This window comes from Dromiciops gliroides, chromosome 1, assembly GCF_019393635.1.
Source record: "Dromiciops gliroides isolate mDroGli1 chromosome 1, mDroGli1.pri, whole genome shotgun sequence".
NCBI lineage: Eukaryota > Metazoa > Chordata > Mammalia > Microbiotheria > Microbiotheriidae > Dromiciops > Dromiciops gliroides.
In genome coordinates, this window is record NC_057861.1 from 594,048 (window position 1) to 609,083 (window position 15,036).

Here is a 15,036-nt window from a genome sequence, read left to right on the forward strand (position 1 = left end):
AGCAGAGACAGATTTATTACATCCTCATGAGGACGGGCAAAACCCAATTACACATTGAAGTCTTGCAAAGATATGCCCAATCCTCTAGGTTTTTATAGTAATCTTGAAAAGGACTGTCCCCACATACACCTAGGGTGGATGAGCTCACAATCTAACATCCAATCCTGTCTCACCCAGGGTGCATATGGAGACATGCATACGTGTTCCAGGGACAAGGGGGAAAAGGGGAGGGGGAACAAGGTCAAACCAAAGGAAAAGGAAACAGGGGAGTGAGAGTCAGATGTTTCACATCTCACAGTTCCCACTGACTCCCCTCTCCAGGCCCCTGTCTCTAAAGATAAGGATGACAGGGTTAAAATTTATCTTTGGCTATGTTGGGAAGAAAAGAATAATCCATTGTTGGGACCCCAAGGCCAAGGGGATTCTGCTCTGAGAAAAAGAGACAATGTTACTTAACATCTGGTCTCAACTCAATGACTGCATTCTGTGCCTAGTCCCATCCTTTCTTCTTGAGTCCCGAGTATTGAATTGGTGGGCAAACTCCCTGACCCACTGACTGGGGTTCTGACACATGATAGATTGCAGACAAAACTAATATGTAGCTGACAAGTGGGGAGACTGAGCAGAAGTAAAAATACTGTTAATTGGCAATAAAACTTAAAGGAGACAGTGAGAATTTTGACAAGCAATAAACTTCTAACAAACTATACTGGGGCAGGTCTGGGTACCTTCCAGACCCCATGGTCAGAGTTTAATCTGACTCAAATCCATAATCATATCATACACTGACATCAACCAACATCACCCTGTAACCAGTGAGCAGAGAAAACCTTATATACCCTCAGAAAGAGGGTGTCCTTGGGCTCTCTTGGGAGGGGAGACTCCACACATGATCATGTGTCATTTCTTTCTTCTTGGGACAAAATACCAAATTGATATTATGTTTTTTCTGTCTGTCTCTGACCTGTTTTTATTTTTTTTTTTTGGTAGGAGATATAATAAGATATTATACTTTCTCTGATCTGTTTCTTAATTTTGTCGGAGAGATTAAAGATGATTTCTCTGAACTGTTGTAGGAGACAGGCAGATGTAAAAAACTCTATTTTAATATTCGACATCCCTGAAGTAGGATGGACTGGAAGGCTGTGACTCCCTAGTCCTCCCCGAGTGGGGACCGAGGGGCGGGACCTTGCGCCAGGGCCCAGGGGACAAAAGCTTGGCCCGCTGCAGACCCCCAGGTGAAGCCGCGGGTACTCGCTACATCCCGTGGTCCCGAGGATCATTGGGAGGGCATTGTTCTCACACCCAGAACCAAGGGACCCGGGCAGGGACAGGAGTCGAGGGGCTGGAGGGAGAGACCCCCGCGAGCAGCCCAAGGGACGGGCAGAAGGGGCAGCTGGAGGAAGAGCCAGTGAAGGGTCGGTACAAGACCCAGCCCAGGTGATGACCCGCTGCGGCCCTCGGGAGCCAATGGGGGAAGGGTGGGGGAGGGAAGAAGCAGCAGCGGCACTTCTCATTGGCTCCAATTCCTAGGGCCTACTGCACAGGGTTGGGGGTGGGGAAGGTGAAGAATGCGCAGGCGCCTCTGGAGCCGATTCCTCCTCTCCCAGAGGGCTCAGCAGGGTCTGTGGCTGACGCCCCGCCCCCTCCTGACCCAGCCAATGGGCACCGCGCTAGCTGAGGGAGCGTCTGCGCAGACGCGGAAGTTTCCGGCTTCCCGAGACCTCGGTCTGGGTTTATTGCTCTTTGTCCTGGGTCTGGGAGGCGGCGAAGAGAGGGGTTGGGGGCGCCGGGAACCCCCGCCTGGCCCCCTACCCTCCTCCACGTCTCCCCTCCGCTCCTTGGGGACTCTCTGAAATGGGGCGAAGCCTCGTGGCCCCTGGCGGGGGTGAGTGCGGCTGCCCTGCCCCCTCCCTTATTTCCCCCTCCGCCCTCCCCCTTTCTCTGCGCCCCCTCCCATCTCCCCCTCCCCTGCTTCCCAAATCCCCTGGGGCTCCCCCCTCCTCCCTTATTGGGTTTCACACGCCCCTGCCCCCCTGCATTCTTAGGGTTTGTTCCCTCAGGAAAGGAGTCCCCCAGCCTCAGCTCTGCAGCCCTCCCCCCAGCCCCCGCCCAGGGTCCCCTCCTCACCCCCCCCCCCAGGTGTCACTGCTCCTCCCTCCTCATATGACCAGGCATCTCCCAAGACTCCTGGCTGGGGAGGAGGGGGCCGGGACCACCACAGTCTGGGCTTTCCCTTCTCCTTGGCATCTCTGGCACCTGGAATGCAGTGAGGCATACAGTAGGCGCTTCATCAATGCACGTTGAGTTGGCCCAAGCCCGGGAAACAGACGTTCTCCTCCTGGTGTCCCCTGGAGCAGGGAGGACTGTGGGCATTTCCAAGGCCCAGGGAGGTCTGGGAGCTGGGAGGGGGCAAGGGCCGACCCCTCCCTCCCACGGCTCCCTTTTCCTTTCTAGCTCAGCCCCCTGAGACCCCACGGGCCTGGGTACAAGCCAGAGCAAGGAGGAGGAAGGAGGGAAGAATGGGCCCCGGGCTCCTGTCCCCCAGGGCCCCCCAGGTAAGCAGCCCTGGCCTCTCCCTGACATGGTATCTCAGGTGAGAGAAATAAAACATTCTCAGCCAGCAGGTCACTTTGCTCAAGCCCCTGCGGCCTCTGTCCTGCTGAGCTGAATCTGACCCTTACCTAAGGAGGTCACAGGACAACCACAAGATGCCCTTGAATCAGTCCTTGTCTCACAAGGATGATTTCTCCCCAGAATCAGGAAGACTAGCGTACCAGCCCACACTGGTTTCTTGGTACTCTCCAGTTGTCCCCAAAATGCTACTGGGCTTACTTAATGAACATCAGTGAGCCTCATGCACATTCTATAACACACCCCTGGGTGGAACGTTAACATTGTCATAAGACATGTGTCTTATAATAACAGGGGAGGGGGAATAGATCTAGAATTTGTATCCCCCCCCCCCCCAGTTACATGTAAAAACAATTTTTAACATCCATTTATTTATTTATTTGTGTGACAGTGAGGGTTAAGTGACCTGCCCAGGGTCACACATCTAGTAAGTGTCAAGTGTCTGAGGCCAGATTTGAACTCAGGTACTCCTGAATCCAGGGCCAGTGCCTTATCCACTGGGCCACCTAGCTGCCCTTAACATCCATTCAAAAAACTTTATTTTCCAAATTCTCTTCCCCGTCCCCCCTTAAGAACCATATTATTCAGTCTGTAAAAGAAAACAGACTAGAAAAAAAAAACACTAAAGAAAAGGAAGTAAATAAAATTATGCTTCAATTTCTAGTCAGACTCCATCAGTTCTCTGGACATGGATCACAGTTTTTATAAGTCCTTCACAGTTGTCTTAGATCATTGTGTTGCTGAGAATAGTCAAGTCATTCACAGATGATCATCTTGTAAAATTGCTGTTACTTTGTATACAGTACATTTCATTTTGCCTCAGCTCATGTAAGTCTTTGCAGGTTTCTCTGAAAGCATCCTGTTCATCGTTTCTTTCTTTCTTTTTTTCTTAGTGAGGCAGTTGGGGTTATGTGACTTGCTCAGGGTCACACGGCTAGTAAGTGTCAAGTGTCTGAGGCCAGATTTGAACTCAGGTCCTCCTGACTCCAGGGTTGGTGCTTTATCCACTGAACCACCTAGCTGCCTCCTTTTCATCATTTCTTACAGCACAGTAGTGTTCTATCATAATCTCATCCCACAATTTGTTCAGCCATTCTCCAGTTGCTGGGCAAATCCTCAGTTTCAAATTCCTTGCAGCAGAAAAGGGCTTCCATAAAATTTTTGGGGGGGCAGGGGGGAGGCAATTAAGTGACTTGCCCAGGGTCACACAGCTAGTGTCAAGTGTCTGAGGCCGGATATGAACTCAGTTCCTCCTGACTCCACATAAATATTTTTTGTATATATAGGACCTTTAACTTTGTTATCTCTTTTTGTATTGTGACCTAGTAGTGGTATTGCTAGGTCAAGGAGCATGCATGGTTCTGTAACCCTTTGGCCATAGTTCCAAACTGTTCTACAGAATGTTTGAATTGGTTTACATCTCCATCAACAGTGCATTAATGTCTTATTTTCCCCATATCTCCTACAACATTTACCATTTTCATAGCTGTCCTATTATCCAATCCAACAGGTATGAGGTAGTATCTCAGAATTGTTTTGATTTGCATCTTTCTAATCAATAATGATTTAGAGCATTTTTTCATATGGTTATATGTAGCATTGATTATTTCATCTGAAAACTCTCCATATCTTTTGATCATTTATCAATTGGGGAATGGCTCTTGTTTTAATAAATTTGAGATTCTGGGGCCTGCTCTCCCCATATTCCTGGGGAGCTGGAAGTTTGCTCTCGGTGGCTGCTGGAGCCTCTCAGCCATGTCTGCAGAATCTCCTTGGTTAACAACAGAAGAAAGGAACCAAGTTATACATGACCTCAAAGCATCAAGATGGTCAGAATTAAATAAAAGATGCTGTATATAAAGAATTCTCTTTCTTTGTGTGCCTTTTTTTTTTTTTTTGCAGGGCAATGAGGGTTAAGTGACTTGCCCAGGGTCACACAGCTAGTAAATGTCAAGAGGCTGGATTTGAACTCAGGTCCTCCTGAATCCAGGGCCAGTTCTTTATCCACTGCACCATCTAGCTGCCCCCAAGAATTCTCTTTCAAAAATTTTAATCAGGCTTTTGGATTTATGCCCCCAGTTGCACTACAAGCAGAAAAGATGAATCTCCACCCCGAATGGTCCAGATAACTCTTATTTCACATGACACATGGACTGACCAAGAGAGATGTAAAACTGGCTCCATTTATTGATAAAGCTGCTGCTTTTGTTTAATGTCTTGCAAACCATATACAAAAATTACCAAAATCTTGACTATGAAATATGTTGAAGGCAATTTACATGACAAATAAAATTTGAAATTTCTGATTTACTTTGTGCTATGATAAAGATGTTTTATAAGTAAGGTCTTGGGAGCCTCTGAATTGACCTTTTGTCTGGAAAAAAAATTGACTCAGTTCTCTATGTGTTTGAGAAATGAGACCTTTGTCAGACAAACTTGCTTCAAAAGTTTTTCACAGTTACTCTTGCTAACTGTATTTCCCTCCATCCTATTCCCTCCCCATAACATTTGCTCTATTCTCTATCTCCTTTCATCCTGTCCCTCCTCAAAAGTGTTTTGCTTCTGACTGCCCTCTCCCCCAATCTGCCCTACCTTCTGTCACACCCACCCCCCCATTTCCCTCCTATTTTCCTGCAGGGTAAGATTCCTATACCCAATTGAATGTGTATGTTATTCCCTCTGAGCCAATTTTGATGAGAGTAAGGTTCCCTCACTCTCCAGCACCTCCCCCATCTTCCCCTGCACTGTATAAGCTTCTTTTGCTTCTTTTGTATGAGGTACTTTACTCCATTCCACCTCTTCCTTTCCATCTCTCTCGGTGCATTCATCTCTCACCCCTAAAGAGGATGTTCTCCTCACTCTCACAAAGTGGACAACCTTCTCAGCTTAGCATGGGACCCAGAATGGTGTTCCCCTCCTCGTCTCTCTTCTTCCCTTCCAGTAGAGGTGGCTCTTGCACACTGATCAAAGCTAATTGGCTAGATTCATTCAGTTTCATTGGTTGATGTGACCTGGGGGGAGGCCATGTTAAAATGAGCTCTAGCATGATATCAGGATCCAGTGAAAGAGAGACCTACTGAGGGCAAAGGCTCTTTCAAATAGGTGTGGTTTTCATCTCCATTTCTATTGATTTACCTCTGGGCTGGTCCCATTAGGGATTAGCTAAAGTTTCTAAGAACTACACTTTCTGAAGTGGGGTCCCTGGGTCCCCCCAAAACCCCATTAATAATTTACTTCCTCACATCCCTTCATATTCAAGTCACAGGTGTGCTCTCTGCTCAAATAAACTCCATCCTGCTGCCCTAATAACAAGAAAGTTCCAATGAGTTACAAGTATCTTCCTATGTAGGAATGCAAACAGTTTAACCTTTTACTATCCCTTTTGTTTTCTTTTTCCTGTTTACCTTTTTATGCTTCTTTAGAGTCTTGTATTTGAAAGTTGCATTTTCTATTCAGCTCAGGTCTTTTCATCAAGAATGCCTGAAAGTCCTCTCATTTTTTCCCATGAAGGATTACACTCAATTTTGCTGGCTAGGTGATTCTTGGTTGTAGTCCCAGTTTCTTTGCCCTCTGGAATATCATATTCCAAGACCTCCCATCCTTGAATGTGTAGAAGCTGTCAAATCTTGTGTTGTGCTGACTGTGGCTCCACAGTACTTGAATTGTTTCTTTCTGGCTCCTTGCAGTATTTTCTCCTTGACATGGCAGGTCTGGAATTTGGCTCTATAGTATTCCTGGGAGTTTTTATTTTCAGATTTCTTTCAGGAGGTGATTTCAATGTCTATTTTACCTTCTGGGTCTAGAATATCAGGGCAGTTTTCCCTGACAGTTTCTTCGAAGATGATGCCTAGGCTCTTTCTTAGATCATGGCTTTTAGGTAGTCCAATAATTTTCAGTTTCTCTCTCTTGGATCTGTTTTGCAAGTCAGTTGTTTTTTCAATGAGATATTTCACATTGCCTTCTATTTTTTCATTCTTTTGGTTTTGCTTTATTGTTTTTTGATTTCTAATAAAGTCATTTGATTCTATTTGCTCGATTATAACTTTGATAGAGTTATTTTCTTCAGAGAGCTTTTGTACCTCCTTTTCCGTTTGGCCAATTTGCCTTTTTAAAGCATTCTTTTTCTCATTGGCTTTTTGTGCCTCTTTTACCCATCTGGCCTAGTCTGTTGTGGGTTTTTTGTTTGTTTTTGTTTTTTCGGAGTAATAAGGGTTAAATGACTTGCCCAGTGTCACATAACTAGTAAGTGTCAAGTGTCTGAGGCCTGACTTGAACCTGGGTTCTCCTGAATCCATGGCTGATGCTTTATCCACTGTGCCACCTAGCTGCCCCCCAATCTGTTTTTGGTTTTTGTTTTTGTTTTTGTTTTTGTTTTTGGTGAGCCAATTGGGGTTAAGTGACTTGCCCAGGGTCACACAGCTAGTAAGTGTCTAGGATCTGAGGCTGGATTTGAAGTCAAGTCCTTCTGAATCCAGGGCCGCAGCTCTATCCACTGTGCCACCTAGATGCCCCCCCAATCTGTTTTTGGGTTTTTGGGGTTTTTTTTGCGGGGCAATGGGGGTTAAGTGACTTGCCCAGGGTCATACAGCTAGCAAGTGTCAAGTGTCTGAGGCCGGATTTGAATCCAGGTACTCCTGAATCCAGGGCCGGTGCTCTATCCACCGCGCCACCTAGCTGCCCCCCCAATCTGTTTTTAAGGTGTTATTTTCTTCAGTATTTTTTTGTGTCTCCTTTACCAAGGTATTGACTTTTTTTTAACAATTTTCTTTCATTGCTCTCATTTCTCTTTCCATTTTTCCTCTGACTCTCTTACTTTGTTTTCAGAGTTCTTTTCGATCCCTTCTGTGGCCTGAGAGCAATTCATATTTTTCTCACAAGCTTTGGATGTGGGAACTTTGACTTTGTCATCTTCTTCTGAGGGTGTATTTTGATCTTCCTTCTCAGTATTTTTTTTCCAGTTTGTTCATTTTCCCAGCCTCTTTCTTGACTGTTACTCTTTGTTTTTGTTTTTGTTTGTTTTGGTTTTTTTTGGTAAGGCAATTGGGGTTAAGTGACTTGCCCAGGGTCACACAGCTAGTAAGTGTCTAGGATCTGAGGCTGGATTTGAAGTCAAGTCCTTCTGAATCCAGGGCCGCAGCTCTATCCACTGTGCCACCTAGATGCCCCCCCCAATCTGTTTTTGGGTTTTTGGGGTTTTTTTTGCGGGGCAATGGGGGTTAAGTGACTTGCCCAGGGTCATACAGCTAGCAAGTGTCAAGTGTCTGAGGCCGGATTTGAATCCAGGTACTCCTGAATCCAGGGCCGGTGCTCTATCCACCGCGCCACCTAGCTGCCCCCCCAATCTGTTTTTAAGGTGTTATTTTCTTCAGTATTTTTTTGTGTCTCCTTTACCAAGGTATTGACTTTTTTTTAACAATTTTCTTTCATTGCTCTCATTTCTCTTTCCATTTTTCCTCTGACTCTCTTACTTTGTTTTCAGAGTTCTTTTCGATCCCTTCTGTGGCCTGAGAGCAATTCATATTTTTCTCACAAGCTTTGGATGTGGGAACTTTGACTTTGTCATCTTCTTCTGAGGGTGTATTTTGATCTTCCTTCTCAGTATTTTTTTTCCAGTTTGTTCATTTTCCCAGCCTCTTTCTTGACTGTTACTCTTTGTTTTTGTTTTTGTTTGTTTTGGTTTTTTTTGGTAAGGCAATTGGGGTTAAGTGACTTGCCCAGGGTCACACAGCTAGTAAGTGTTAAGTGTCTGAGGCCGGATTTGAACTCAGGTCCTCCTGACTCCAGGGCCGGTGCTTTATCCACTGCGCCACCTAGCTGCCCCTGTTACTCTTTGTTTAAGTGGCTTCCAGGGTGAAGGGGCACTGTCCCGAGCTTCAGGGGGTTTGTGCTGCTGTTTCCACAGATACTTGTAGGAATTAGTCAGTTCTTAGTTTTTGCAAGCTTGTAGGATATTAGGAGATGTGCGTTTATTAGTCACCAGGTCTGTGCTCTGGCCTGCAAGCAACTTGCTCCAGGGTGCTTGTGCTCTTCCCTTGTTTAGGACTACCACCCAAGACTGCGACCTGGATCCCAGTATGGGTAAAACCACTGCGTCCTGCCTCAGTGCCGATAGAGAGCCCTGTAATCTCCTTCTGGCCAATTGTTCAACACCCTTAGTGTCTGTGGGCTGAGTTCCAGGAGCTGTAGCTGCGGCTGCCCATTCAGAGGCTCCCAAGGCCTGCTCCTGGTTGGCTGTGTCTGGCACTGGGTCTGCCCTGGTGTGGCCTGTGCTGGGCTGTGCTCCACTCTCACCCCGGAACAACAGATATTTCCTTCCTACTTTCTGAATTGTCATTGGCTGGAAAATGGTTTTCACCCTGTCCTTTTGTGGGTTTTGCCGATCCAGAATTGTTTTATGGCATTATTGAAGGTATTTGGAGGGGTCTTGGAAAGAGCTCAGGAAAATCACTGCCTTTCCTCAGCATCTTGGCCCCTCTGGGAGGGCGAAGATATCAAGGAGATTGATGTAGGATTGTGTCAAAGAGTGTGCATCCTGAGTATATAGCCATAGGAAACACTGGGGAGGGAAATTATCTTAGGGCATAAGATAAAAGACTTGTTGCACCAAGCTTGAGGCGCACAACTTCTTTGAAAGTGTGTGCCCTTTCTTGCAACATCATAACAAAGTGGCCTTCCTGCTTTTCACCAGATTGGGATCCATGCCTTGATTTACCTGTATGTAACATCAGGTCACAGGGAGCAGACAGCTCCTCTCTCCAGTGCTCTCTGTCATCAGGGCATCTGGGCCCAGCAACCACTCAGTCACCCAATCAAGCTGCCTGGCATCCAGGAGGCACTTAATAAATGCTGGTTTCCCCGACCTGACTCAGCAGCTGGGGCAGCCCTGAGAGGAGGCATCTCCTGGGAGACTTTGCCTGAGGCTCCCCATGGTTACTGCTCCCTCCCTCCCCAAATGTCCAGACTCAGTGGCCTCTTCTCAGGCCTCCTCCTCTCTCCCCTGGCTCAGGGTCCTGACCCTGCTCCCTCTTGGGGCCCTCCTCCTCCCTTCTCTGTCTCCTTGGCTGGGTCCCCATCCATGCCATGCCCTCTGTCTGACAGGCTTGTCCCTGGCTCAGCCTGGCCCTTCTCTCTTCTCTCTCCAAGCTCTGTCCCTTGGGGGTCTCATCCCAGGCTGTGGGTTCCAGTCCTGCAGCTACAACTACAACAATAGGACTTTTTAAGCAGGGTGGCCCCTCCCCAGCTCACCATATCCCAGGGTAACTCAGCATCTCCCCCAAACCCTCCCTGATTCTGAACCCGGCTCTTCCTGTGGAGGAGACCACCCTCCTCCAGGTGCCCCAGGTTGGCACCCTCACTCTTTCTTGTGACTGCTCCCTCCCTCTCTTTCTCAGCCCATATATAAAAACAGCTACCACCTGGAGTGATTATTTTTGTGCACAATCTCTGGCCTGCCTGTTTTCCTTCTCTCCAGTTACTCAGGCCTCCTCTATTGTAGACCTTGGTCATCTCACCCTGGACTTTTTTTTTTTTTTTTGGTGAGGCAATTGGGGTTAAGTGACTTGCCCAGGGTCACACAGCTTGTAAGTGTCAAGTGTGTGAGGCCGGATTTGAATTCAGTTACCCCTGACTGCAGGGCCAGTGTTCTATCCACTATGCCATCTAGCTGCCTCCACCCTGGACTCTTAAAAGAGACTGCTCTTTGATCTCTGCCATCTTCAGTTCAGCCTCCACTCACCTGCCCGTGTAATTTTCTTTTTAAAATTCAGATCCCCTCATTTATGCACATTATGGTTTCCTTGCTCTCGGAATAGGGTTTTTCTGAATTTCCATCTCTGAGCATCTTCAGTACAACAAGTATTTTCCACTGTGTTTACCAATTTTTATTTCCTTGTTGTCCATTCTGATTCCTTCAATTTCTTTTTTTCTTATTACCTTTGCTAGCATTTCTAGTATAATAACCAATAATATTGATAATACCAGGCATCCTTGCTTCAATTCTGATCTCGTGGGCAGTGCTTCTAGCTATCATCCCTATTGCAGATAATGCTTGCTAATGGGTTTAGGTAGATGCTTCCTATCATTTTAAGTAAAAATTCATTTATACCTGTGATTTTAAGTGGGTTTTTTTTATATGAGTGTGTGTTGTATTTTGTCAGAAGCTTTTTCTGCATCTATTGATGTAATCATTTGTTTTTGTTGATTTTTTAAAATTGATACAATCAATTATGTTAATAGTTTTCATTACATTGAACCAACCCTGTATTTCTGGTATAATCTTTGTGATATATTGCTATAATCTTCTAGCTGGTATTTTATTTAGGATTTTTACATCCATATTCATTAGTGAAATTGGCCCATACTTTTCTTTGTTTTTGTTTTTCCTGGGTTAGATGTCACCATCACATTTGTTTCATAAAAGGTGTTAGCAAGACTCCTGTGTCCATTCCAGGTAATTTATTTAATATTGGAATTAATTGATCTTTAAACATTAGGTAAAATTCACTTATAAATCCAAGTGGTCCTGATGTTTTGTTTAGCTAGTTTTTTTACTTTGTCTGCAGTTTGTATTTTTTAAGGGTTTTTTCATTTCACTTGGATTGTTAAATTTGTTAGCATATAATTGGGCAAAATAACTCCTAACAATTGCTATAATTTCATCTTCATTATTGGTGTAATCACCCTTTTCATTTTTTATACTAGTGATTTGGTTTTCTTTTTAAAAAATACTAACCAGTGGTTTATCTGTTTTATTATTCTTGGTCCCCCTTCTTCCAGTCCCCATAAAATCAGCTTCTTGTTTTATTTATTAACTTAATGGTTTTCTTATGTCTATTTTTACTGCTTGTGAGAAAATAATGGGTTTTGGGATGCCCAGAGGCCTGGCTTGAGACAATGGTATTGAGATTGGTTGGATTGACTTTGCTGATTAATTCACTTAAAGTTGATTTGATTGAAGCCACACCTGGCCCTTAGGGGGTGTGTTCTCTGAACTCTGACCTTGGCACTGTCTGCTCATGGACCACCCTCAAGTCCATTGAACCAATGGATTTGGGTGATGGTAGGCAGTCAGCTTTGAGCAGTGTGGGAGGGCCGCCTCTCTTCTGGACCCAGAGAGAGAGACAGGCTCTTGGGCATGCTCGTGGTGGCTAGATAGGCTTCTTAACTTTCTGAGCCAAGTGTTCTCTCTTTACTAATATTTGGCATGCTTTAATAAATGCTTACTGTCCAAAACTGGTACTAAAGCTTCTAATTTACAAGTAACAAATATATTAGAAACCCTAGCTAATTTTCCCTAAACTTAGGACAGAAATAAGGCAACCACATATAATTTTAAATGCCACATGAAGATAAGGCTTATGGAGTGGGGGAAGAGACTGGAGAGGAGCAGGGCAGTAAATGAATTTTACACTCATCAGAAAACGCTCAAAGACCTTAAACTCATCAGAGCTGCCTCTAGGAGGGACTAACAGACACACCCAACTGGGTGGAGTAATCTATTTAATCTGGGCATTAAATGAGCCAAACACTCAGCAGAACTGGCTCTAGGAGGGAATAATGTACACACTCAATTGCATGGAGTGATCTCTCTAACCCTGCAGGAAAATAGGAGGGGAAGGGGATAAAGAGAGAGGGGCAAAAGAAGGAAGGGCAGAGTGGGGGCGGGGACAGACAGAAGCAAATCCCTTTTGAAAAGTGATAGGATGAAAGAAGATGGATAATAGAATAAATATCATGGGGAAGGGAATAGGATGGAAGGGAAACAGTTAACAGTAGTAATCATGAAAAAGAGAAAAGGGGGAAAATTGTACCAAAAAAAATATTTATAGCAATTCTTGGTGGAGGCTAAGAATTGAGAATCAAAGGAATGTCCATCAATTGAGGAATGATGGAAACAGCTGTGCTATATGATTGTAGTGGAATGGGCTTGTGCTACAGGAAATGACAAACAGGATGATCCCCCCCAAAACCTGGAAAGACTAATGAACATCAATGTATAGTGAAGTGAGCAGAGCTGGGAGGACATTGTGCGTAGTGACAGCAATATTGTTCAATGAGCAATTGTGAATGACTTAACTACTCTCAGCAGTGCAATGATCCCAGATAGTCCCAAGGAACTAATGAGGAAGCTTACTCTGCACCCCCATAGAAAGAGCTGATAAAAAGAACACTTGTGGATTGTACATATATAACCTGGTTGTGATCTTGTGGAGGGAGAGGAAAGGGAGGGAGGGAGAGGAAAGGGAGGGAGGGAGAAAAATTTGGAACTCTAAATCTTATGAAAATGAATGTTGAAAACTACCCTTACATGTAACTGGGAAATAAAATAAATGTTGCTGAAAAAAAAAAGCCTCCACATGATCTCTAATTTTCAGGATGTCCATTTTGCTGTTTAATTGAGGATTGTTAATTTGTTCTTTTTCTGTGCTTCTTAATTGCATACCCAGTTTATTGACTTGCTCTTTCTCTATTTTATTCATATAAACATTTAGAGATGTAAATCTTCCTGATTGTTGCATCCCATAAGTATTTTTTTTAAGTGAGGCAATTGTGGTTAAGTGACTTGCCCAGGGTCACACAGCTAGTAAGTGTTAAGTGTGTGAGGCCGGATTTGAACTCAAGTACTCCTGACTCCAGGGACAGTGCAATATCCACTGTGCCACCTAGCTGCCCTGCATCCCATAAGTTTTAATACCATGTTTTGTTGTTATCATTCTCTTTAATGAAAGTATTTGTTTTTATGATTTGCTCTTTGATATACTCATTCTGTAAGATTAGTTTGTTTCATCTCTGATTTAATTTTAATTGTTTCCACTCTTCCCATGGTCTTTTATGAAATGTACCTTTTCTCTCATTATGATTTGTTGCTTCAGGATTCAATGATGTTCAAGGATGTAGCTGTGGACTTCACCTGGGAGGAGTGGGGCTACTTAGACACTTCTCAGAGGGAGCTTTATTGGGAGGTGATGCTGGAGAACTACAGGAACCTGGTCAGCCTGGGTAAGGAGAGCTGCTCTAGGAAGGCCTGGCAAACCCAAGGCTTTCCCCATCCCAGTGAGGCCAAAGGGCAGGGGGCTTGTGTTCTCCCTGGTCCCAGCTGAAGGGCTCTGGCTTTGTATGTCTGCATACTGACTACACCAGTTGTGTGATCCCACTAAATCTCTCTGTTCCCTAAGGCAGGGGCTGGGGCTGGGGCTGGGCTTTCTAAAGTCCCAGGGCAAATATCTGAAGCCAAGAAAACTCCCTGGTACCTCAGTATTGAATGGCTCAAATGAACTCATTGTTGTCCTCAATCCAACTTCATTCTGTTCCCATTCCTTTCTCTTCCCAGGAAAACAAACCAGATCACCCTTGAGATGTTTTCTGTTTGTTCCTCTTAGATCCCCCAGACTACCTGGGCCTTCCTAGCTTGCTAGTGTCCAGCTTGCTTAACTCACCTTTCCCATCACTGTGTCATTTCCCATGACTAGGCTTGGCAGATCCCAAAGTGGACGTCATCTCTCAGCTGGAGGCAGGAGAAACACATGGGATTCCAGTGGATAGTGTCCTAAGAACCTGCTGGCCAGGTAAGTGAGGGAATGCTGGTGAATTGAGTACATGACACCCCTCTGCTCCTTTCCATCATTGAGTCCACTCAGAATGGACCCATTGGTGATCAGCTGCATGATTTTATGCTCATGAACTCTTTTTTTTTTCCCTTTGGTGAGGCCATTGGTGTTAAGTGACTTGCCCAGGGCCACACAGTTAGTAAGTGTCAAGTGTCTGAGGCTGGATTTGAACTCAGGTCCTCCTGAATCCAGGCCCAATGCTTTATCCACTGCTCTACCTAGCTGCCCCTATGCTCATGAACTCTCCCCCCTGCCATATATCTTACAAATAATTTCTTCCCCACCCTGCAGTTTGTTTAGATGATGTCCCTCCCCTGTTATGCCAAAGTCACTTGGTATAAATAGAAGTGATCTCATTCTCTTGGTGCTTTCAGAATTCAGCAGCATTTTTATCCTGAAGATGGAACTTGAATTTTTTTTTTTTCATTTTTGGAAAGCCAAATGGACTTCTTCAGAATAGGAGGTAGACATAACATCCTGCTCTTTGACACAGTGATCATACACTCCACTCCCATGTCTCTCCCAGGTGTGATATATAATGCTCAATTTTCCTCAAAACAAAAAAATTCAAGATCTATTAATATTTTTTGTAGGAGAGTGAGGAATTATCTGCATTTGTATTGACTATTCACTATTTGGGTCAATTTCCCCCTATTTACCTAGGAATAGTAATGTGCCTCATGAAAGTTTAATCTTGGTGAATTCAAAGACATTTCTGACACCTAAGGATTCATTTCATTTGAAGTGAAAACCATATGTACGTCGCTCATAACGCCAGAATTTGGGGGGCAGTGAA

The 15,036-nt window shown here is 44.8% G+C and overlaps 2 protein-coding genes across 3 annotated transcripts in view; one reads left to right on the forward strand and one right to left on the reverse strand.

The window, feature by feature from the left end:
* LOC122734514 (zinc finger protein 208-like) overlaps window positions 1-15,036 on the reverse strand; it is a 207,809-nt gene that overhangs the window by 109,516 nt on the left and 83,257 nt on the right. The window lies entirely within an intron of this gene.
* Window positions 1,339-15,024, forward strand: LOC122733934 (zinc finger protein 684-like). Of its 2 annotated transcripts, XM_043974636.1 has the most exons (6): window positions 1,339-1,440; window positions 2,458-2,558; window positions 13,506-13,632; window positions 14,103-14,198; window positions 14,615-14,766; window positions 14,904-15,024. In XM_043974636.1, the coding sequence occupies exons 2-5, from the start codon at window positions 2,523-2,525 to the stop codon at window positions 14,698-14,700; spliced, it is 345 nt and encodes a 114-aa protein (XP_043830571.1). In that variant the 5' UTR covers window positions 1,339-1,440; window positions 2,458-2,522; the 3' UTR covers window positions 14,701-14,766; window positions 14,904-15,024. The 2 variants fall into 2 exon arrangements, 1 of the variants encoding a protein (XP_043830571.1); XR_006353979.1 differs by lacking the exons at window positions 1,339-1,440; window positions 14,615-14,766; window positions 14,904-15,024 and adding exons at window positions 1,705-1,888; window positions 11,025-11,083 and having other exon boundaries at window positions 14,103-14,251.